Genomic DNA, 23,326 nt, shown 5'->3' on the forward strand with positions numbered 1-23,326 from the left:
CCTGAAAATCCACAGTTGGATACCACTCCACTGCTGCAATTGCTCAAAAGAATGACCTCTAGTATTTGAATTGCATTGCCTTGTATCTTGCTTTGGACTCATTACCCATATATCATTAGACATGTCTTAGTAATATGATCCTAAAAGTCCTCGTTGCGTGCACACAACCTACCGCTGCACTTCCTCAAATTCTGTTAGGACTACGGCATTGCAGGACATCACCTTTCCTATGACATTGTCATACAATCTTCAAGTCTACAAGTCCATGGCTGCAAGCCACTACCCTACAATTCATCAAAAAGGTTATATTCTAGGGCAAATTATCACATGCTCATGCCAGGCATCAAATAACATAGCAAACGCAACCATTGCACATTATCACATGCTCTGACCAGGCATCATAGGACACAACCCCAAACATCCGTAAGAAGGATGTATCCAGTTATCCTCGCACACAATTACCGAAAACACTACTGTATCGGCTCCACCAGCGGTGAAATAACGTCAGAGTCAAAGCGAAACAACGCCTTGCAAATTCAATATTTCATTATTTCCACTGCTTCATCTTTCATGACCTTCTCGGGATACAGCATGAGCTGCTCATAACAAGCCCTCCCTCTTCACGCCGCAGAGACTCTCACTTACAGTACCTTATGGTTCCGCGCGGGCTGAAGCGCGGGTGCTGTCATGACACTCGCCTCATTCTATTCCGTCCTGACACACTTTTCCGTCATCCATTATCACACGCTTCACATCTGTGCGTGTCTTTCGCTGAAGATCGCGCTCACCGAGACTCCAGCACAGTCACAGGATTCCTAACCGAAAGCAAAGAAATGCACCACATAAGAAAGTGTCTTTACTCGGATCCGGCATACCCACGGATTGGGCTTGAAGAAGGACACACACGTCAGTGGGCCTCATTACGACCCTGGCGGAGTGGGTTTACGCCAGCGTTATTCGCGGCGGACCCGTCCGCCCTACTACGAGTTTCCGTAGCGCCATGGAGCGTTTTCCGCCTGGTTTTTCCGGGCGGAGAAATCCATGGCGCTACGGGACCTTGTCGTTAATTACGCCACCGTATTTTGAGGTGGCGTAATTAACGCCTTCCCCACTCCCATTATACCCTATGGGGCAAAAATGGGAATGGGGAAGGGTAAAATGGGGGATGGGGATTTACCGCCCCGCCAAGGTCGGAATGGGGCGGAAAATCCGCCAACCCCCATGGCGCTATCGGCAGCTTTCCGCCGTGCTCCATGGTGCATTTTGCACCGCGATTTCCACCAGGGTCGTAATGAGGGCCAGTGTCCTTTAACGGAATGGAGTTCCATCTCCGCCAATAGTATCACCACCGGAATGACGTCACCATTCCACCCTCAGCAGGCACTGACTGCGGAGCTTGTTACGGCAACCGTCGGCCCTCACGGTCTCCACATGATCCCGTACTTCCTTGGGACCGGGGTTAGTTCTCAGCGGGACTACAGTTGCACATCCAGCCTCCCACCCGGCCCTAGAGACCGGCACGGGACTGCCACTGTTCTGAGTTTCACATCTTGCTTCATGTTATTTTTCCTGTGCCATTTCTGTGCTTCTCACCCGTGCATCAACGGCCCATTCAGCCATGGGAGGCTGCTATTTCCTCTCTCTCTTCTTGGTGCGCAGCTCCCACCTACTCCTTGCTCAACATGTTCATAATGTGCTACAGCTCTCCTGCTTTCTGGCAGACCTCCCTCCTTCATCTTCTCCTGGCGCTCTTGGAACAACGCTTCTTGGCCCCTGGGTCGTAGACAGGGGTCTTCAGCTGATGCACAGCCCCCCTTCTCTATAGACGCTGCACCAGGGCACATCTCCCCCTCTTCTTGGACCCTTACAGGGGCAAAGATCTCCCCTCTTCATCGCCCTGGGTGATGGGACTTATTTGTTTGGGGACAGTAGTTCCTTTCTTCTTTCTCTGCACCCCCTGCAGCAGATTGATCACTTAAAAACGTCTCTCTTTTGTCTTGCAGGTCCTTTACTTGTCTTCTTGAACACCATCCTCTTCGCCAGCGAAACAAAGTGACTTCCACAACATTCCGTCTTACATCCCATGCTTCTGCATCCACTTCCAAGTACATCACAACAATTATGTTCATAGATTTAAAGGCTGTCTTTGACAGGCTCTCGAGGATTATACTTAGTAGAGGTAAACATCCCGCTGCAACTTCTAAATGCTATTTTATGTCTCAATAAGGAAAATAGAGCTGTTGCGATATGATATGATATGGCATTTATAATGCGCCTGTACACAATTGTTTCTAGGCGCGACAAAACAAGGAGGGGGAAACAGAGGGAGGACAAAACAGCCATCTTACTAGGCCTTTTCTCATTCAGATCGTGCAAGTGCAGGGAAGTGGAAGAGGAGAAGGGCCGGGGTGGCTGGGGGGTAGGAGGGAGAAGAGCAGGTAACTCAAAAGTGCAGCCAGCGGTTGGCTCAGTGCAGGTAAATGAGAAAGTGCAGCCAATGGGTGGCTCATAAGTGCAGAGAGAAGGGACTGTAGGGTTGCAGATACAGACCATCAGTACTGTGGGGAGCCAAGGGGCAGTGCGAGATGCAACTGGACATGCAGGAGCCCGGGCCTCAGTTCAGAGGGTGGCCAGGTGACCAGTGCATGGAGCAGTCGGGACATCAGCAGAGGAGAGGAAGAGAGAAAGCGGAAGTGGTGAGGAAGGTCTTCAGTTGCTTCCGGAACCGCAGGTGTTTTTGCTCAAGTTTGAGAGAGACAGGGAGGCTGTTCCAGAGGAAGGCCCCAGCCAAAGATAGAGATCTGCCCCCAACTCTCTTCTTGGAACAGCAACTGACCTTTAGAGAGCTGGAGGTGGATGAGCTGAGAGCTCGAGAAGGGAGATATTTAGGAAGAGAGAGTGGTCCTTGTGGACAAAGCATAGGGTCTTGAACTTAATCCTTGCTGCCACTGGGAGCCAATGAAGAGATTTCAGAGCTGGAGAGATACGATCCATAGGCTCGAGGCCAAGAACAAGTCTTGCAGTCCTGTTCTGGATAAGTTGAAGAGGAGGGAGTGTAGAGGCAGGAAGATTTAGAGAGTGGCTGTTGCAGTAGTCCAGCCTAGAGAGGACCAGAGCTCTGAAGCCAGTGAGCTTCTGGGGAAAGTGAAGAAAGGAAGAATACCTCTGAGGAGGTGCAGCTGGCAGTTTGACTTCTTAGAGACATCAGAGATGTGAGGATAGAAGGAGAGGGTGGAGTTGGAGATGACCCCAAGGTTCTTAGCATCACAGGTAGGAGCAGGAAGAGGACCCAGAGTGGGCAGCCAGATAAAGAGAGAGGAAAGGAGGGAGCTGGTGTTCCGATGAGGAGGATCTCAGTCTTACAGGCATAAAGGCAGAGATCATTAGCGGCACACTATTCTGAGTTGCGGCCAATCTGGAAGGAAAGCAGGAGAAGAGGAGGCTGAGGGGAGCCTGAAAGCGAGCAGGGTGTCATCCGCATAACACTGAAAGTTGGAGCAGAAAGCAGCGAAGTGGCAGGCAAGAGATACCAGGTATTGGTTGAAAAACCAGGGAGAAAGGTTAGACCCCAATTAGAGAGAGAGATAGAAGATAAGAAAGACCCTAGTTGGACCTGAGAGGGTAATTCAGTGGGAAAACATGGTCAGCCAGGCCAGGACCTGATAATTGATACCCAGGTTATCACAGAGGCGAGTGAGCAGGATGGCATGGTTGACCATATAAAAAGCAGAAGAAATATCTAGGAGAATGAGGACAGACGGAAGGTTAGAATCAAGGTTAGAGAGCAGTTCTTCATGTGTGTTCAAGAGAGCAATTTCCGTGCTTCTGGCAGCTCTGAAGCCAGACTGGTGGTCGTGGAGACAACTAACAGATTCAGTGTGCAGATTAAGCTGGCAGATGGCCAGCTTTTCCAAGAGTTTGCCCAGGAAAGGAGTGATGGAGATTGAGTGATAGTTAGCCGGAGAGGAAGGATCAGCAGAGTGCTTCTTTAGGAGGGGGGTGCACAAAGGGGTGCTTTTTTTTTATTTATTTTTTTTAAACTTTATTTTATTGGTGCACACAAGCCAATCACATACATTTCACCATTCCAGCGTAATTACACGTCAATAATGATACACAATCAGGTATTCTCCAATTCTGATTCTTCCGCTGTAGCCTTGTCCGCAAGGTATTGCTTGTACCGGTCCCATATATTTCTGGGTCTGGCTATGGATAGTACAGAGTCTATATACATTTCTTCAGTGTCATTAGTCCACAACATGTCTTTCTCCCAATCTGCTTTAGTTGGGAGGGTTACACTTTTCCATTTCAACAATATTGCCCTTTTGGCAATTAGCAAGCTCAAATTTAATAGTTTACGCCACATCGGGTTCATCTTCCCCACCACCCCCAGCAAACATAGCTTTGGTGTCCACTGGACAGGTAGATCCGCCATTTCATCAAGCGCGCACAAAGGGGTGCTTAAAGGGGATAGGAAGCTTCCAGTGGCAAAGGAGTGATTGCAGAAATTGGCCAAGGCTGGAGCAAGGGTGTCTATGTGGTCCTTGATGGTTCTAGATGAACAGGGGAGAACCTATTTTGATGAGACTTTCATAGATCGGACTTGTCTAGAAACATCATCTGTGGTGAGCAAGTGAAAGGAAGGGAAGGGAGGAGAAGAGACAGCCACAGGATGGCCAGGAGTGGAGGAAGAGGTGAGGAGGAAGAGGGAGAGATGGTGGACAGGATATCATGAGGTTTAGTGATGAAATGAGAAGCCAAGGCCATACAGAGGGCCTGGGAGGGAACAGGAGACGTTGAAACTGCAGCGGGATTGGCCAGCTCCTTGCAGATTTGGAAGTGTTTTGCTGAGTTGTTAGATGCCGCAGAGACGCGAGATTGGATGTGGGCTCTCTTCTTGGCAAGGACAGAGAGTCTGTATTGCCTTTGGAGCAGGCAGCAGGCCAGTTTGACAGAGGGTGCACCTGATTCCCTCCACTTCCTCTTAGCCACCATGCACTTGCATTTGGCCAGAGTCTTACTAAGAGTTGCACTTGAATTTGGGCTTCAAGCGGATCCCCATTACAGGAGCAAGTACATGAAGAGTGTTAGAGATAGAAAGATGAAGGTTAGATAGGGCTGTGTCAGGATGTGAGTCAGCTAAAGGTTTAGAAGGTGGAGAGAAAGTAGCATCAAAAGCCTCAACTGACACACACTTCTGGGGTCAGATGGCCGAGAAGGTAGGTGGCAGTGCTGGAGTCGGCTTGGCCTCAGGGGTAGAGAGAGAGAGAGAGGTGGGAGGAAAGGAGAACGTGATCACTCCAGAATAGAGAAGTTGTGAGAGGGTAGGAGGGGGGGGGTCTGAGGAGATCATAACATCCAAGGTGTGCCCTGCAGAGTGAGTCATACCAGAGGGAAGAATAGAGAGAGAAAGAGAGAGTGAGAAAGAGAGAGGGAGTCACAGAGGTTGTGAAAGAGTCCTGAAGAAGGGCAGGTAGCATCCAGGTGGATGTTAATGCCTCGGAGGAAGAGAAGTTGAGAGGTAGAGGCGAGAAGGGAGGAGAGGTCCCCCAACTCAGAGAGGAAGGAAGTGACCTGGCTGGGTGGCCTGTAGCTAGTGGCCACAGTGAGAGAAAGACCAGGAGAGATAGAGAGCCTGCAGACCAGGCATTAAAAGGAGGAGGAGTCCTTCATAGGAATGATAGAAGCAGTGATCCACTCCGGGAAGATCAAGGCTACATCCCCACCGGGACAGTTGGTTCTGGGTTCGGAGAGGATCTTGTAGCCATCAGTAAGAAAAGTGTCAAAGTTTGTGACAGAGCTGGCCGTGAACCAAGTCTCAGTCAGACCAAGAACATCCAAATTGAGTACTTCCAGGAGAAGGAAAATGTGAGAGGAGTGTTTGACAGCTGAGCAAGAGTAGAGAGTAACAATGTGTAGCAGGTTGCCCCCTTTGAGGGACTTCCGTGGAGGGGTACAGGTCAGAGGTACGGCCTGCGGAAGTGTTGCAGTTGCCCGAGAATGGACAGAGGAGGAAGGAGGAGAAGGCAAGGTAGCCAGGGAGTAGGAAGTGAGTGCCAGAGGGGTGGCAGAGGAAGGAGGCAACAGAGTGTCCTGAGAAGCAGCAGAGGCAGCCATAGAGGTGGCAAAGGATGGAGGTGACAGAGGAGCCAGAGAGGGGAAAGACGGACAGCAGGAGAGGAAAGGAAGTTGATAAGGTGCGGGAAGCATCTATCAAAAAGGAGGAGGTTGGCCTGAGGGCCTTGGACCAAGACAGTGCCGTTTAGGTAGGCATTAATGATGGTCTTGGAGGAGTGGAAGGGGCCAGGAGGGCCTCCCAACGGGTGCCACCTTTAATGGGTGATGAGGAAAAAGGAGAGAGAACAGAGACCATATGAGGGCTCCATAGGCCTTGAGAGGGAACGGCAAAGGGGATGTCAGTAAGGGTCTGTGTTAGGGAGAATTCTCAGAAGTGTGCTAATTCCCTCTACCTTAGAGACCCCCTGCAACTTTGCTGGATTTTGAGGGCTTGATTTTTTTAACCTGGAGAGAGTGAGACCCTTTTTCCCACTCTCTCGTGTATTTTAATGTGATTTTGTACACTGTTTCTTTTGGTTTTGGAGCCTGGCAAACTTCATAGGCATCATCGTTTACATTGTGTCACACAGCACCTTCAGTGCAGTGACACAGGCAAGTCTTCTAGATTTCCCCATGGTTTAAATACCTTCTCTGGGATAAACTACTGTTTCCAAGAGCAGTAAAGTGAAATTGACTTTACTTACATTTGTAACTTTCTAGACCCAGCACACACTCTCTTACAATAGGGTGCTGGAGGGGTTTCTTAGTATCCCCTTTGTCTAGCTTCTCATGTAACATTTTCATGTTACCCTTTCCTCACTGAATGGCTGGTGGCAGTGGTTTACTTTTTACTATCATTGTGTGTTTCTGCCGTGGGCTGCGTTCCCAGCCACGGTAAAGCACCATGGGTGCCATTTTTGTCAAAATGCCCCTGGTCTAATTTTTTCACCATTTCTTTGAGGAAAGGTCCTCCTTGAGATTTACCCTGTGCGCCAAACCAGGTTTGTTCCCTTTGTTCATTTTGCCTTTGGCGGGATTCACGAGTGAATCCCGCCTCTGGCTCCAGGGTGTCTGGCGGCGGCAGGAAGCAAGGGAGGTTCCCGAAACCCCCCCTGCTTAGTCTCCTAGGAGACAGGAATGCACTCTTAGGCGATTGGCCGGCTGGCTGTCCGGCAAGGACAGCCACCGTGCTGGGTTACTGACAGCTAGGCTGGAATGAATGGGAGCAAGCTGAATAAAAGGTGAGGCTTTTTGGCTTGGAAGGCAGAGTCGACCACTGCATGAAGGAATCTGAAGAAGAACTTGAAGAGGACGACTGCTGCAACTCCTGGACCATTGGTTTGCCCAGTGAAGCCCTGCTGCTGGGCTGAAACTCCAAATTCGTATCAACAGAGAAGCCCTGCAAGGACGACTTCTCCCTGTGAGTTGGTGGGACCAATCAATTCCTTAGTAAGCCACCTGCACATCCTCTCAAAGCTGGTCGAGCTTCTCCGGCAGTCGCTGCTGGATCCGCATAGCTAGGGAGAGGAACACCAGTTTGTGTGCGTTGCTCTTAAGATGGCCAAGAGCTCTAGGAAGATCCTCCAGACTCCCAGGAAGCAGGACTGGCAAAGCCTGAGCCCCCTCAACAGAGTGCGGGACCCCAGATGCAAGGAAAGCCCATCTCGACAGTCAGGAACCACGGTGTTGCTATTTGTGGTAGACATGAGGAGCTGAAACACTGAACAGCCACTTGTTTGAAGTTTGCCGGTTGCGAGCGGTGACCATCCCATTGCAGTGCAGGAGTCCCCAAAAGTCCTCCCTCTTATCCCCACGACTGAGGCCCAGGAACAGCGAGATCTGCAGAGCTGCACAGGAACAGAAGTCATCTGCTGCACTTTTTCTTCAACCTAAAGGTACTTTACAGTCTAAGAGAATTTACCTCTTGTTGCGTAGCCACTTGTCCTCATTGGAGACTTGCTTGGTTGCATGTGTAGAGTTGCTATCAGCTTCTTTACCTCACAAGCCTAATCAGCTTGTGGCCCTACTTTGATTGCTTCTATTCTACAAAGACTTTTTAATTGGAAAAGACTTTCTACTTACCTGCAAGAAGTGCTTCAGTTCACCTTGACTTCTGCTAATTTAACATTGGCTGGCCTGGCTCCCTGCATGACTCTTCTCTTCTTATGTGTTTTGCCTTCCTTCCAGGAAAGGGTTAACTAACTTTGCATAGTTTCTTTTTTTAAGTACTTACCTACTTAAGAATAACTGTGTGAATACTTGTTTCATTCTGAACTCTACTACCAAGAATATTCTAAATGCAACCGTAAAATATTAATGCCAACAGCACCCTAGCTATTGAAGTCACCTGAGGGTGTAGGTAGTGCCTGTGTGGCATCCTAAATGGGTATTGGCTGATTTAGATAACTAAGAGTATTTTTGGAGTGTATTTGTGTACTGTTTTATTTTGTTCCCTTATGAAGAAAGCTTATTCTAACTGACTGGTAAATAAATGAATAATTGTTTACTCAAGAAACCTTGTGTGTAAGAGTTTATTTGAATACTTGTCACTGTGAATCTCTGTGTAACTCTCCTACAGCTCACATTGACCCCTCTTGAGATAATCCTGGCTGCTCAACACGCTACCAACCTGTGTAGTACAGAATTATACCAAAGGTTGGGTTCCTATTGCCAGGAGGTCAGGGTTGTTGTAGTGCACCCAAAGGGTACTGCATACAATCTTGCCTAACAGTCTGTCTCGAGGAAGGACTGGTGTAGGTATCAACGATAGGGAGGCCCGGGTTGGAGACCAAGATATCCCCTTTGAACTTCTTCCTGCCAGGCTTAGTTATGTTATGTTATGTTAACTTGTATAGCGCATGTTTAACCAAGGGTATCTTGGCGCTAGAGAGAAGCATGACAGCCAAAAAACAGGAAACAGAACAGACATAGTGAGAAGGATAGGATAGTCGATAGAAAAGCAGTTACACAAGATAGGTGAGACAGAGAGCACCATAGAAGGTGCCTGAGAGGAAGAGTGGGGATAAGAAGAGCGGGCTGGGGGTAAAACTGGGAAGCAGGCAGGCGGGGGGAAACACTAGGGTGGAGGGACATGGAAGGAGGAGAGACACACAGAGGACAGAACAATGGACAGAAAATCAGATGCAATACATAGACAAAAGTCAATTGCCAGAGGAACCTAGAGGTAAAGAATGAACACAGCAGGGATGCAGGCAGTACAATGTAAGCAAACAACCGTGGAGAAACAAAAAATGACAAGAACAGAACAATCACCAAAGGAACCTAGAAGTAAAGAATGAACACAGCAGGGATGCAGTCAATGCAATTTAAGCCAACAACCAAGGAGAACAAAATGTCAAGAACAGTGCACATTAGGTCTGGGGCGGGAGCTAATTAGGGGGGGGGCTTACGGGTATGCGGGGAGCGGAGCAGTTAGGAGAAGGAGGGGTGCACGCAGCCAAGTAGAAAGAGAGCGCACACAGTCTAAAGTTGCGAGGGAGCGCACAGAGCCTAAGATGTGAGGGAGCACACGCGGCCTAAGATGCGAGGGAGCGCACACAGCCTAAGATGCGAGAGAGCGCATGCAGCTTATGAAGCGAGGGAGCGCACGCAGCCTAAGATGCGAGGGAGTGCATGCAGCCTAGATTTGTGAGGGAACGCACACAGCCTAGAGTTGCGACGGAGCATACACAGCCTAGAATTGCGAGGGAGCGCACACGGCCTAAGATGCGAGGTAGCGAGTGTGGCCTTAGATGTGAGGGAGTGTAAGTAGGGAGGGTCTCGGAGGGGAGTTGTGAGGCTAGGTCACGGGGGAAAAATCAACACACGTGCCAGAGTGAGAAGGGGCACCAGGTCAGGGGCGTTGCGTGGAGTGTAGCAAGCTAACAGGAGGGTGAAGTCATCCGCACTCACTGTCTATCTCCTAACCCCATTACCACCAAACTCCTGCGTTGCTCAACACTCTGGCCTTGTTCTGTGAGGGCTTTGACACAGATGGTCCGTATCTCAGTTCTTATAAGCACGGAAGCGTGGACGTTGCAAAGCATGCTACATATAGCGGGCAGTGTCACCTGCGTCGCTCAACACTGTGGCCTTGTCCTTCAAGGGCTTTGCCGCAGACGGTCTGTACCTTGGTTCTTATAGGCACGGAAGCATGGACATAGCGAAGGGTGCTACGTATAGTCAGACAGCGTCTTCTGTGCACTTGCATCACTCAACACTGCGGCCTTGCAGGGCTTGTTGTTAGATGGAACCTGGAGGGTAATACTACGGAGGCCATAGACATCAATGGAGGGTTCAAAGAAGGGTGTGTCTAATACCTCTGTCAGCCATGGGGCTTAAGAAACAAATAAATATTTTGTACATTGTAAGGAGCTTGGTTTAGAGATTAACATCAGGAAATCCAAAAGCATGTTTTTTTGCCGCAACCGCCAGAAAATAGTCCTCAAATGATGTGTAGAGATTGAAAGTAATGCTATTATCTGCCCCGCTTTCAGAACACCTATGAGCCCTCTGCTGAGGCAACTGCAATGGCTCCCCGTCGCTCACCGGATTATGTTTACGTATATGTGCATAGTGCACCGAGCCTTTTAGGGCATGGGAGCAGAATTCCAGAAAGCCAAGTTTGTCTGCTACATACCCACCCGCTCTCTTCGATCACAAGCCACTTTGCAGGTGGTAGTGCCCCGTTTTAGGTTAGCCCGGAAAGGAGGACACGCCTTTTTCGGTTGCAGCCGCCAGAGCGTGGAAGAATCTGCCACTTAGCTTTCCGTCGGAAACTGAAGACCTTGCTTTTCTAGTATCAGTAACTCGATAACACTCCTCATTCTCTTCAGCGCCATGATGCCTTCGGGCGAATGTTCGCTAAATATATAAAGCTAACATAACCGAAAATAACATAACATAACATAACATAACATTGAACAAACGGATTATTTCAGCTATCCAGGCATCAACTTTCAAAATAATTGTAAATGGTCAATGCACATTGAAAAACTGGCCTGAACTTTGTCTGTGGCGGTAATGCAACGGCTCGCTTTCACACCAGCTCTGGGGGTAGCTCTTTTTCACCTGTTATAGAGATCTATAATCATCAAATTAAGTCTGCAGCATTATATGGTGCAGAGATATGGGGCTATCAACATCATTCAAAGTTAGCAATCATAGAGCAAACATTCTTAAAAAGGGGGCTTCGTTTACCACCCAAAACAGCAAAGTCTATGCTACTAACTGAATTAGGGCAGGGTGCATAAGAAATGATATAGCTCTCAAACCCATTTTATATTGGGTTCAGCTTTGGACCTCACTCCACCTATTGAAATACAAGGAGGCAGTAGGGCATTTGTTAGAACAAGTGAGGGGGACATCCATCTCCTGGTGCACACATGTAAAATCAACATTGTCCTCTCTAGCTCTAAAGCATGTGTGCACCAGCACGGATCTCATTCATTCAAACACAATAATGGCTGTTAAAAGGGCCTATGATAAAATGATCAAAACCAGTATCTCAAGCACGAGATCAAGGTTGGCCAGAGAATGCTGCTTCCATAAATATGACTTTCGGAGAAAGAGATATTGACATGATCGCCCCCCTGTATGCTAGAAATATATTCAAGAAATTCTGCTTCGCAATACTGCCTTTTGCAACCCTTATCAGCAAATCGAATAGTGGGGCTGGAGAACTTTGCCTGACGTGTAAGATTGCTAAGGCATCTCTGGCATATTTTCTATTCGTTTGTCCGCGCTACAACAAATTAAGCTCCCTTTATCTAAAACACATGTTGAGAGAGAAAAACTTTTGGTCTGTAAGGGATACAATTTCTCTGAGCAAGTCCATCGATATAGTGGTAGTTTTCGTTAAGAATAGCATGCATATTTTCAGAGCATGGCTAAAAAGGAAATCCTTTTTAGAGTACCGACAGAGGGCAGCTCGCAGCATAGTACACATATTTTTTTATTTTTATTTTTATTTTTATTGTGTTTTAGCCACGTTTTACGAGTTTTCACAAAAACATAGAAAAAGAAAATACAATTGATAACAAGCATTGATGTATAACAATGTTAATACAATTAAAAGAAGAGAAATACATAACTTCAATACAATAAAACCTAATTATTTCAGAGTCTTTAAGACAGCAATGGTTAGGCATCTTGTATGGCCCACCATTAGTCTTTCCCAGAATGCATTTGTAGAGAGCCAGGTCTTTTCATCAACAAAGCCACTCAAAAGATTTTCCTGAGCGTCCCTGGTACAATCACATCTAGCGAGTAGATGGTGCAGGGTCTGTGTAACATTTCCTTTACATAAGGAACAAATTGCTGTTTTGGGTATGGCATTGTCGTAAATCGACTGAATCTCCCCTGTTCTAATGAGATTGAGTCTCACGCTAAGGAATTCAGATCTCAGTTTGGCACTTGTAAAGCAGGCTAAATAGTTTGGTTGGTCTACACTTGGTTTTCCGAAGCTGGACAAATAGCAAAATGTTGTTCGCTCCCACATCTGCTCAATGGTATGGATCCAGTCCATTCGTAGCATGGCTCATTTTCCGCAAGTGGGATTTTGGACAAGGACATCGACGGAGCGGTAACATTGCTCCAGCATTTGTCTTGCCTGGATGAATACATCTTGTAGAAACTGACCAGCTCCTCTTATGAGCTCAGCTGCTATATATGTGTAGAGGGAATCTTCTTTACCTGGTGACCATATTGACCTACAGAGTGTTAGTATCTTACAGTCGAGATAGGTTTTTAGGCAGTGCAGCCCCAGTTCATACCTTAGAGATGGTATGGGGTAGCTAGATGGTACATGTTTTCCGAATTCTGCCTTCGAGACACGTCCATTTTAGTGTATGGGAAAAGGGCACTGTGTCCAAGCCATACAGCAAAGATGGAATAACCTTTGCTTTATAAAATTGTATCAATGGGCAGTGGAGAATTTACAGAAGGTGCTAGAGATCTTTTTCATCTGTGCCAAGAGCGGTATTATCTTGAGATCCAGATCATGTTCTAGTAGCTTTTGTGGTGTGAATTGAGGGTAGTTTAATACCCAGGTAAATGAGTTCCGTGACCACAGGCACAATCTGATCTTGGAGGGACCACTTAAAATGTATAGAGCCTGAATTACAAGATTTTTGATTTGGTGGGATTCACTATTAAATCATTGGCTCTGCATAAGTGCCAAATGGTGAAAGGAGGCATTGTAGTCCTCTAGGAGAGTAATCAAGCAAGACCATGTTATCTGCGTAAGCGATCCAGTATAATGGCTGCTTACCGATTCTGGGACTTGCTAAGGAATGATGCTCTAATGCTTTCTTAGATCAGCCAGGTAAAGATTGAAGAGGCATGCAGCAAGGATACATCCTTGGCTTACGCCTCTTTTAGTGGGCACCTCGCTAGACAAATCACCTTGTGTGTTTAATCTAACAAAGATATTTGTGCCCATGTGCAGGCCTTTTAATATGGCTAAGAGGCCACTCATTATTCCCCTAAGGTGTAATTTAGCCGAGTTACTCCCTGTTAACAGTGTCCAAAGCACTGGAGAGATCCAGACAGGCTCCTTAAAGTATGCAAGCCTATTTTTTTTCACTGCCGATTGTGAACGGATGACATAACTAGGCCATTGAGAGAGGTAGAGAGGCCTCTTCGGAAACCTATTTGCAGTTTTGATAGAATGTTTTCTTTTATCGTCCAATCTTCCAGATTTTTTAACACGGCTGCTGCGACTATATTTCCATCCGCATCTAAAAGGGCGATTGGGTGATAGTTAACAGGATCAGCCTGAACACCCCTTTTATAGATACATATTACAATAGCAGACTTCCAGGAGGGGGGAACTGTGGATGATTTGAAGACTTCTGCAAAAACGATTTTCAACAGAGTTCAGCATTCAGTTTTAATATCGAGTCGGTAAGGCCATTTGGACCTGCTGCTCTTGATGATGATGATTTTTTAATGAGATTTACTAACATTTCCTGGTCGAAGGTCATTTGCCATTCTACAACCGATTTACTTGATTCTTGAGAGGAGGAAGGACAACTGTAAGTTGTTTCAATATATTTGCACCAGACGGAATCAGAAATCACATTGCTTTGTAGCTGGATCTGCAGCATGTTTTGATTGTTGATTAGCTTCCAGAAATTGCATGAATTTTTAGTTATTAATGACGTCAGTATAATTTCTCTGTCCTTCTGGTGTCGGAGATGGTGATTAGCACATGACCAATTTCTATAATTATTATGCAATATTTTTTGATTCCGTCTCATGCTCTTATTGATCTTTCACTTTAGACTTTAAATGTTTGATAGCTTTCCTCATGTGTATGTTTTTTTAACCAAGTTTCTTCATCAAAAGAATGGATGAGCCTTTTTCTAACATGGGGATTACATGGAGAGGGATGGTTTAATTCCCACAGAAAGTTCACAAAGCTTAAAGGATTACATTGATTAACCAAGACACCTTCTGAGATTTCATTCATTTTATTTCCTAATTCCTTATTTAAGAGCGTGCCATTGTTTTTTAATCTGACCAAGCATTTTTTTCCATTATTGACATACAGGATAGAGTTCTCATAGCATTTATTGGAACCTCTTGTTAGAGTCATTATAGCTGAAAGCCTATTGTGGTCACTCGAACCATTGCCTAAAACCTGAAAGAACTTAAAAGTCATAGATAGGTCATCAGAGGGGAAGAGGTAGTCTAGAATAGATCTGGAAGGACATTTATACCAAGTGGACGCTTCAGGGATGTCTCCTTTTACATTCCCATTAAGCATTTTTAGATTCCAGCTTTGCAAGAAGCTTACCCATTTTTCGCCATTTACAGTTACTTGCTTAACCAAAGGTTGTAAGCGTTGGGTCAATAAAGGAGTGCATTGTGAGTTGAGATTGCCTGACAGTAATATCCCAGCCGTGGTGTACATAGTGGTAGCTCTTAGCAATAGATTGGATAATGAATCAATAAAGTCAATTAAGTTGAAGCAGGCAGGGTTCCAGTAGACATTGATAACAATTATTGATTGTGGATGGTTTGGGCCTTTGAAAGTTAAGAGGGTGGCTAACAAGCCTTGCTTGGTGGTGAGAATTAATTCTAGCGATGCTCCAATAGTTGCTCGTACTGAAACCAAGAGCCCGCCCGCTGGCCGACCAAGTTCTGCTCTGTTGGCTACTTGGTGTAAAGTGAGAAAGCCATCCAGATGTAAACATTCTAATAACCATGTTTCTTGAAATAGGATGATATCATAGGTCTTAAAGATCTCTTCTTTAATGATTTTGATTTTGAATTAACTGGAACCACGTGTATTCCGACCTAAGAACCTCGGGTCGTGTTCTGCTTGAGAGACTGCACGTTCGCTTTCATCTTTTACCAGATTTGACCAATGATCTCCGGCAAGAGTGCCCACATTGTAGGTGTCGCAGACATAGAGGGGCAGTTTCTTTCCATAGCTGACACATTCAAATTGGGAGCAGATGTTAGGCCGGGGGCTCTAGAGGTAGAAGAGCCATCATACTTTAATTTTCCTTCAGTAGTTTTTGTCACCTCTTGAAGCGTGATCTCTTGGGTGGAAATTTCGACACCCAAGTTATTCAAGTCCCTCCTGGCAAGAAGCATCGCTTGTGCACCTAGTCTGGTTTTCAGGCCTAATTCTGCTGTGTACTTGCAATTCTGATTTGGAAAACACACAAATTCTATATCATTTGATGAGACTAAATATAGATCTGGAATCTTTTTGAAGATTGTTAGAATAGCACCTCGATTGAATGATTTGAAACCTTTCCCCCTTTTAACTTGGTGCAGCCAGATCCTAGGTACTTCAAATGGAGATGAACCAGCAGGGAGACCAGTTCAGTTAGTTACTATAGTTTTGAGATTGGCTTCTTCTGTAGCTATTTTTTGTTCTGTAGTATGGAGACAGGTCGAACAGGTGGCCACTGTAGTAGTTTCTCGGGATGAGGTAGTTGAATGAACATTGACTTGAGAAGGTATGGTTTCTGGATGTGGAATTGCTATTATATTGGTGGTGGGGGGCAGAACGGGTCACGACAGGGATGGACTGGTTTTGAGCATCTGGTCTCTTTTCTTGCCTTTGTTCGAGGACTTAACTAATTCATTACTTGGGAATGATATAGCTCAAACAAAACTTGATTTGACAGAGTTTTTTTATTGTGTTGTTACTTTTGTTTTTGGTTTTTGACTTAAATTTATTATGGGTTTGAAGAGCATCTTCTTTACCAGATTTCTTTTCTATTTATGTTTCTTTCGGCCATTGCATATAGGTTGGATTTATGAAATTACCTCTTTTCTCGGAATTGTGCCAGTGTACAGTGAGTCTATTGTTACCACTTATTTTCCTATTTTCCTGCGAAGACGTCTTCAATGTTTGCAGGTCTTGTAAACTCTTCCAGAACTGATTCAGAGAGTAGTGTGCCTTCGGAAACATCACTCAGTCTGTGAGTGATTAGGGAACTCATGACCGCTGCAATGTGCTCACTTATGTCTTGGTTTGATATTTTTTGATGAGAATTTATGCTCAATAGCGCCTCGATCCGTTTGACTGAGCTTTCTGTGATTGTGTGGAATGTGGTGGTGTTCGCTTCCAGCCTCTTCATGGACTCTTTGAAATCCATGATGGATTTAGATGTATTGTCAGCTATTGCCATACTTAGACCCACCAAGGTCGATTTGAAGTTCAGCTTCCCATGTCTTTTGTGAGTTCCAGTAAAGTACCTGAATTGAATTGGACTTCGGCTTTGAGTAGCTCAAAGACATTTACTAGCGGTGTCGCATCTGGGAAAGATTTCGAGGATTGATTTACATCTCGGTCTTTTCTTTCTATATTTAAAGTCTTAGGTGCGGTGGAAAATGCGAAAGAGAGACATTCAGGTCAGTATTCTGTTCTTCCAGGCTCTGAGCGTGCAAGAGTTGCATGCACTCTGCAGTGGTATTGTCGGGTATCATTGCAGTTTTCTCCCTTCTGTTATCGACTTGCTCTCACACGATAAAGAGCATGTTCTCGAGGCTCTTCAGATTTTGCGTGCCGCCAGAACGCCATCTTTGTTTTGGAAACTGCTTGTTTATTCTCTTTTTGATGTTTTTTGCTGTAACAGTAAAATCAAGGCCATTGGCCCTCAATGAGTGCAGCTGTTAAGAAGTTCTTGGAGGAGAGAAGACTTCTACGGTGGCGTCTGGTGGAAAGGTATTATTTGGGCTCACAACTTCTTGCATGAGAACCGACGTGACCTGATTTAAAATATTGGATCTTGTTGAGGGCTTCGATTGGTGAAATGTAGTGCTGGTTTCCACCCACATCCAATTGTCGAATACTGGGGGCCAGAGATCGTCGGTCATTGCACTGCTGAATAAGTTGCAGGCTTTAGGAGAGTGTGGGGCTTTAGTTAGGCTGGACATTTCAGGGATAGTTTAATTCTTTCATAATCAGCTCTCTGAATGAAATGATGTTAGTTTCTTACACTGCAGCTCTGCAGCCTCATGGCCGGCCTAACAGCCCAACAGCCACTTCCAAGCCACTTGCAAACAGCTCGTACGCACAAGGCACGTGGCCTGCGGTATTTGCAGATATAGAGGGAGAAGTGGGCAGAGTTTCAGCTCTGTGTAGAAATAGCAGTTGATTCACAAAAGCGAAGTGTTCAGCACAGCCCAACAGCCACTTCCAAGCCACTTGCAAAAAAAGCGCATTAGTGAATTTAACTGCATTTGGGACATTGTCTTCCCTACAGGAGTACATATATCTTCGAAATTAAGCACCTCATTTTGTTTCAAGGTGGCCTCCAAGTTAACAGGAGAGGAGAAAATTTGGAAAATGAAGCGGCTGTATGTCTCTTTTCTATGTGCACATATGCATTTGAATTTGATACAGATGAAGTATATGCTAATAAACTATTATGATAATATAATAATTAATTAATGTCATTAGGAGTACTGACTTGCACTAGTTTGGCTACTGAAGGTGCTTAGTCCCAACACGATACCAAAATGAGTCAAATAAGGATGCACCCCGCTAGGGAATGAGACCAGGAGATACTACTTTATCAAAGGACCCCTCTTCCGGCCAGACCCGTGGTGGTCCCTCCCCTTTCATTTTTGTCAACCACTGCCCATGATACTTCTTTATTTTGTCACTATAGAGAGGGAGGTGCTTACAAATATGTGAAAGTGGCATGTCTGCACCCATGGTGTCGCTATATTCCCTCCCCCTTACTTAGTGCGTACATGTGTGCTGATGCTGTTACCTCTGAACCTTTGGTACATCACTTACACCTTTTATCCTGCACTTACTATCAATTACTTATACATTGCAATGATTGACATGTGAAAATATGACAAACATGTAACCAATTAACATAGGACACGACAGATCAACAAATACACCAACAACCCTGAACAGAGAACATAAAGCCCTAAAACAGCCCTGTATACCCCAGGCCCCGGCTTAATTAAAAATCTGCTTTCCCCCATTCACACCCAACATTCACATCACCTTCCTCCAACAAGTTATAAATATCAAAAAGAAGAAATAATACTATTTTCCCGAGCCTACTAAATATACGAGGCTCCTACTTTAATCTTTTTCCTCACTTATATTCCAGCATTGGTCGGGACAATGCTATGCAGCGCCGCCTTCCACCCCCTTTCAGAGATAGGTTCCAGTATCTCCTTTTACTTCATTACCTTGTTCATATAAAAAGCCTAATGGACATGAAAAACCAAACAATCTTCTTTGTGGTCAACAATCACTTTATTCCTTTCACATTCATCCCAATCCATAACGCTGTTCCCCTTAATAAATCTGCTCCATACTTCTCAAACTCCCACCTTTAATTCTTCTTGCAATCAATACTCAGGTGTCTGTGGTATTCCGAGAGCCTCCGTTTGTGTTCTATCCAGAAGAGTGGCCTCCCAGTGGTAGGCCCTGCCCAGCTCCGGTGAGCAATTGGGTATTCGCAAAGCCGGGACCCACAGAACTTGCTCAGGAGCGTATGCTTTTTGTAGAATTCTGGTCAGTCGTAGGTGGCGATGGCCCTCCCAGGAAAGCCCCGGATCTCGCCGCAGTATGGGGACTTCTAGGAACAATCATGTCGGGGTCACCACTTTGAAGGCGCCTGGTCCCAACACAATACCAAAATGAAGGAACAAGTTACTTACCTGTAGCTGTTGTTCTCCAGCATGGGTCTGGCATGGATTCACATGCTCATGAATATTCCCCGTCGTCAGGCCGGGAATCCTCGGTAAAGAAAAAATCAGTATCAGTTTCGTTTCTGATCTGTCTTTCTTAGTAGTAACCAATCACTGATCTCTGGGTCATACTGCCCCCAGCCAATGACTGCCCTCTACCTAAGCCCCTCCCCTGGCAGCCATCCTCATATTTGGTAGCACGTAAAGTGACAGTATGACCAAGTGAAGAGCCGCAGAGGGGAAGGAGGGAGGGTTCGCATGTGAATCCATGCCAGACCCATGCTGGAGAACAACAGTTACAGGTAAGTAACTTGTTCCTTCTCCAGCATGGGGTCTGGCATGGATTCACATGCTCATGAATATAAGAATACATAGCAGTATACACATTCACAACCAACGGGAGGTGGCAACAGGCTCAACATTAAGCAATACAACTCAACATTAAGCATCTCTTACCTCCTCACCAGGCTCACCTTAAGCGAACAGGTTGCGCAGCACTGCTTGGCCGACCCTGGACTCCTCCCTGGAGTCCCGATTGACGCAGTAGGACCTTGTGAAGGTGTGCATCGACCTCCACGTAGCAGCCCTGCAGATGTCCAGCAGGGGCACACCAGACAGGAACGCCGTGGTAGCAGCAATCGCTCTGGTCGAATGGGCTCTCGGACGGCCGGGCAGCGGTCGGTCTGCCAACCGGTGACAGTGCGTGATGCAGCCGGAGAGCCATCTGGAAATGGAAGCCCTCGAGAGAGCCTTCCCTTGATTCACAGGTCCAAAGTTCACAAACAGCTGTGATGTCTTCCGAAAACTCTTCATGCGGTCCATGTAGAACTTCAGCGCTCTAGCCACATTCAGCGAGTGCAAAGTCCTCTCGGCCGGGGACGAAGGCAACGGGAAGAAAACTGGCAACACCAAGGGCTCGTTGAGGTGGAAGTCCGACGGCACCTTGGGCATAAAGGAGGGGTGCGTCCTCAGCACCACCCTCGTGTCGTGAAAAATCAAGTATGGAGGCTTGCAAGATAGGGCCTGGATCCCTCCCACTTGTCGTGCAGAGGTGATGGCCACAAGAAATGCTGTCTTCCAAGACAGGAACTTCAACGGCGCCGAATGCATAGGCTCGAATGGGGCATCCATGAGCCTGGTCAGTACCACGTTGAGCTCCCACGCCGGGGCAGGGGCCCTCACCGGCGGGAACGATCGGAATAGTCCCTTCATGAATTCCTTCACCAGACGATGAGACCACAAGGACGCCCGTCCTGTAGTTCTGGTGTATCGGGAAATGGCAGCCAGATGTATCTTGATGGAGGCGTGAGCCAGTCCAGCTTTGGCCAGCGACAGTAGGTACGGCAATACTTGAGAGGCCGTAATCCGCAGAGGGTTAATCTTCTGTGCATGGCACCAGACAGAGAACCTCTTCCACTTATGTCCAAAGCATTTGAGAGTTGAGGGCGCCTTGGCTTTTGCAGGAACCTCTCTGCAGTCAGCCGGGATATCATACCCTCCAAACTCTAGTTCTGCAGGAGCCAAGCCTGCAAGTTCAGCGACTCCGGGTCGTGATGAAGAATGGCACCTCCTTCTCTGGAGAGAAGATCTACGTCCGTCGCCAGCTAGATAGGTGGGGACGCCGACAAGTCCAGAAGGTCCGGGAACCAGATCTGTCTCGGCCACGCCGGTGCGACGAGGATCATCCTGCACCTGGACCTCTTGAGCTGGTTGATGAGACGGAGCAGCAACGGCAACGGAGGGAACGCGTACAGGAATAGGCTGTCCAAAGGGAACGAGAAAGCATTGCCCATGCTCCTCGGTTGTGCGAACCTGCTGGCGAATCTCTGGCACTTGGAGTTTCTCGCCGTCGCAAACAGGTCGATCTGGCGTTTGCCCCACCATTGAAAGAGTCGATCCACCTGGTCCTGGCGTAGTTCCCACTCATGGCACGAGCGCAGTTCCCTGCTGAGTGAGTCAGTGATGGTGTTTTTTATTCCTGCCAGGTGGAAGGGAAACATCTCCTGGGCGACGGCCCAGTGCCACAGATCCTGGGCCTCCTTGGATAGGGCTGAGGATGTGGTGCCTCCCTGCTTCCGGATGTAGAACATCGTGGTGGTGTTGTCGGTGAAGATCCTCACCACCTTGTCCTTGAGGGACGGAAGGAACGATTTGAGCGCCCAGAACACGGCTTGTAGCTCCAGGATGTTGATGTGAAGAGACCTCTCCTCCGGGAGCCAAAGGCCTCTTGCGTGGAGATCTCCGGTGTGGGCCCCCCATCCCTCCGGGGAGGCGTCCGTCGTTACCGTCTCCTGACACGCCGGGGCCTGAAAGTCCATGCCTGCCGCGAGGTGCGCACGGGTACCCCACTATAGATTCGCCCGACGGAACTCCTCGTCGAGCGGGATCCTGTCTTCGAAGCTGCCTGCCGCTTGAATCCAACTGGTGTTGAGGAACTCTTGTAACGGACGCATCCGAAGTCTGCAAAGGGGAACAAGGTAGATGCATGAGGACATCATCCTGAGGAGGGACTTGATGGACCTCACTCTGGCCACATCTGTGGCCAACAGGCGCTGCACCTTGCCCAAAATGGCCTCGTCCTTTCTTCCGACGGAGATGCCAATTGCTTGACTGTATCGAGCTTCGCTCCCAGAAACAGTGCCACCTGCGACGAAACCAGATGGGATTTGGGGTAGTTGATGGCGAATCCCATCTCTGTGAGCAGGCAGACGGTCCTCGCTGTGTGTTCGACGGCGAGTTCTCTTGACCTTGCATGGATTAGCCAGTCGTCCAGGTAGGGGTAGACGTGGATCCCTTGCAGGCGCAGCCGTGCCGCCACAGGTGCGAGGGACTTGGTGAACACCCTGGGTGCCGACTTTAATCCGAACGGCAGGGCTCTGAATTGGTAGTGACGCCCCTGGAATATGAATCTGAGGAACTTTCTGTGTCCTTTTAGAATGGGGATGTGGAAGTAAGCATCCTCCAGGTCCAGTGATGATAGGAAGTCGCCCTTCACCGACGCAGGTCCAGGATGGGGCGCCAACCGCCTGTCTCTTTTCTGACGAGGAAGTATCTTGAGTATACTCCGGAGCCCCGGAGCATCTTGGGGATGAGCTCGATGGCACCCTTCTTGAGCATCGCCCTTACCTCCAACAGCAGTTGAGGGACGTGATTCTCCTTCCTGGCCACGGGAGGAATGCGAGGACACTTCTTTTGAAATTCCAGCGAGTGTCCGTGGGCCAGGGTGTCCAGCACCCACCGGTCGGTAGAGATGGACTCCCACACGCTGATAAACTTTGTCAGCCTGCCTCCCACTGGGGTGCTTCGGTGGGGGCCCGACGCTATGGCCGGTTCAGTCCTGCTTGGAAGAGGCCTTGCCGCCTTGGCCTCCTTGCCGACGAGACACTCCTTGATTGCCGCAGCCTCTGTAGGCCTCCTGGGACGAGGAGCTGGCCTCCTGGCTGTAAGTAGAGGAGCCGCCGCTGGATCCCTTGGAGGCTCCCTGTCTGCCTCCAAAGCTCCGAAAGGGCCACCGTTGCTGAAGGGCTCCTAGGGCTCGGGCTGTTTCCGTGTCTGTCTTGATGGCCTGGAGGGTCTCATCCACCGTCTTTCCAAACAGGTTGTTGCCGTCGAGCGGCATGTCCAACACTCTGGTCTGGATGTCCTGGTGAAAGTCTGTTGCCTTGAGCCATCCTCGTCGTCGGAGGCAAACCCTGTTGCCCAGTTGGCAAAATCCGGTATCGGCAATGTCTGTTGCCACCATTATGGCGTGATCCAATGCCACCTCTCCTTCCTGCAGAATCTGTAGGGCCTCCGCCCTCTTGTCGTCCGGCAGGAAGTCTAGCAGAGGAGCTATCTTGAACCAAAGCACCCTGTCGTAACGGGCCACAATCGCTAAGGTATTGGCCGCCTTAATCGTCGTCACCGTCGACGAGATGACTCATCGTCCCATGGAGACCAACTTCTTGGCCTTGCTGTCCGGCGGGGAAGTGGAAGTTGAAGCCGCTGCACCCGCTGCTTTCTTCTTGGCCACTGCAGAGATGACAGAGTCCGGCGTGGGCTGGGCCCTGAGGCACAAGGGGGCGGCATCGGGGACCCGGTA

The 23,326-nt window shown here is 47.7% G+C and overlaps 1 protein-coding gene across 4 annotated transcripts in view; it reads right to left on the bottom strand.

The window, feature by feature from the left end:
• LOC138481404 (leukocyte elastase inhibitor-like) overlaps positions 1-23,326 on the bottom strand; it is a 459,314-nt gene that overhangs the window by 182,443 nt on the left and 253,545 nt on the right. Inside the window, exon 1 of one of the 4 annotated variants that reach the window (XM_069613541.1) lies at positions 651-789. The exons of the other annotated variants lie outside the window; for them this stretch is intronic. Within the exon in view, the coding sequence (XP_069469642.1) occupies positions 651-689 (39 nt within the window). The 5' untranslated portion in view covers positions 690-789. Of the gene's footprint in view, positions 1-650; positions 790-23,326 lie in introns of those variants that run through there. 4 annotated transcript variants of the gene reach the window in all.

Source organism: Ambystoma mexicanum, chromosome 5p (assembly GCF_040938575.1).
Source record: "Ambystoma mexicanum isolate Mex_15411 chromosome 5p, UKY_AmexF1_1, whole genome shotgun sequence".
In the NCBI taxonomy this organism is placed as follows: Eukaryota; Metazoa; Chordata; class Amphibia; order Caudata; family Ambystomatidae; genus Ambystoma; species Ambystoma mexicanum.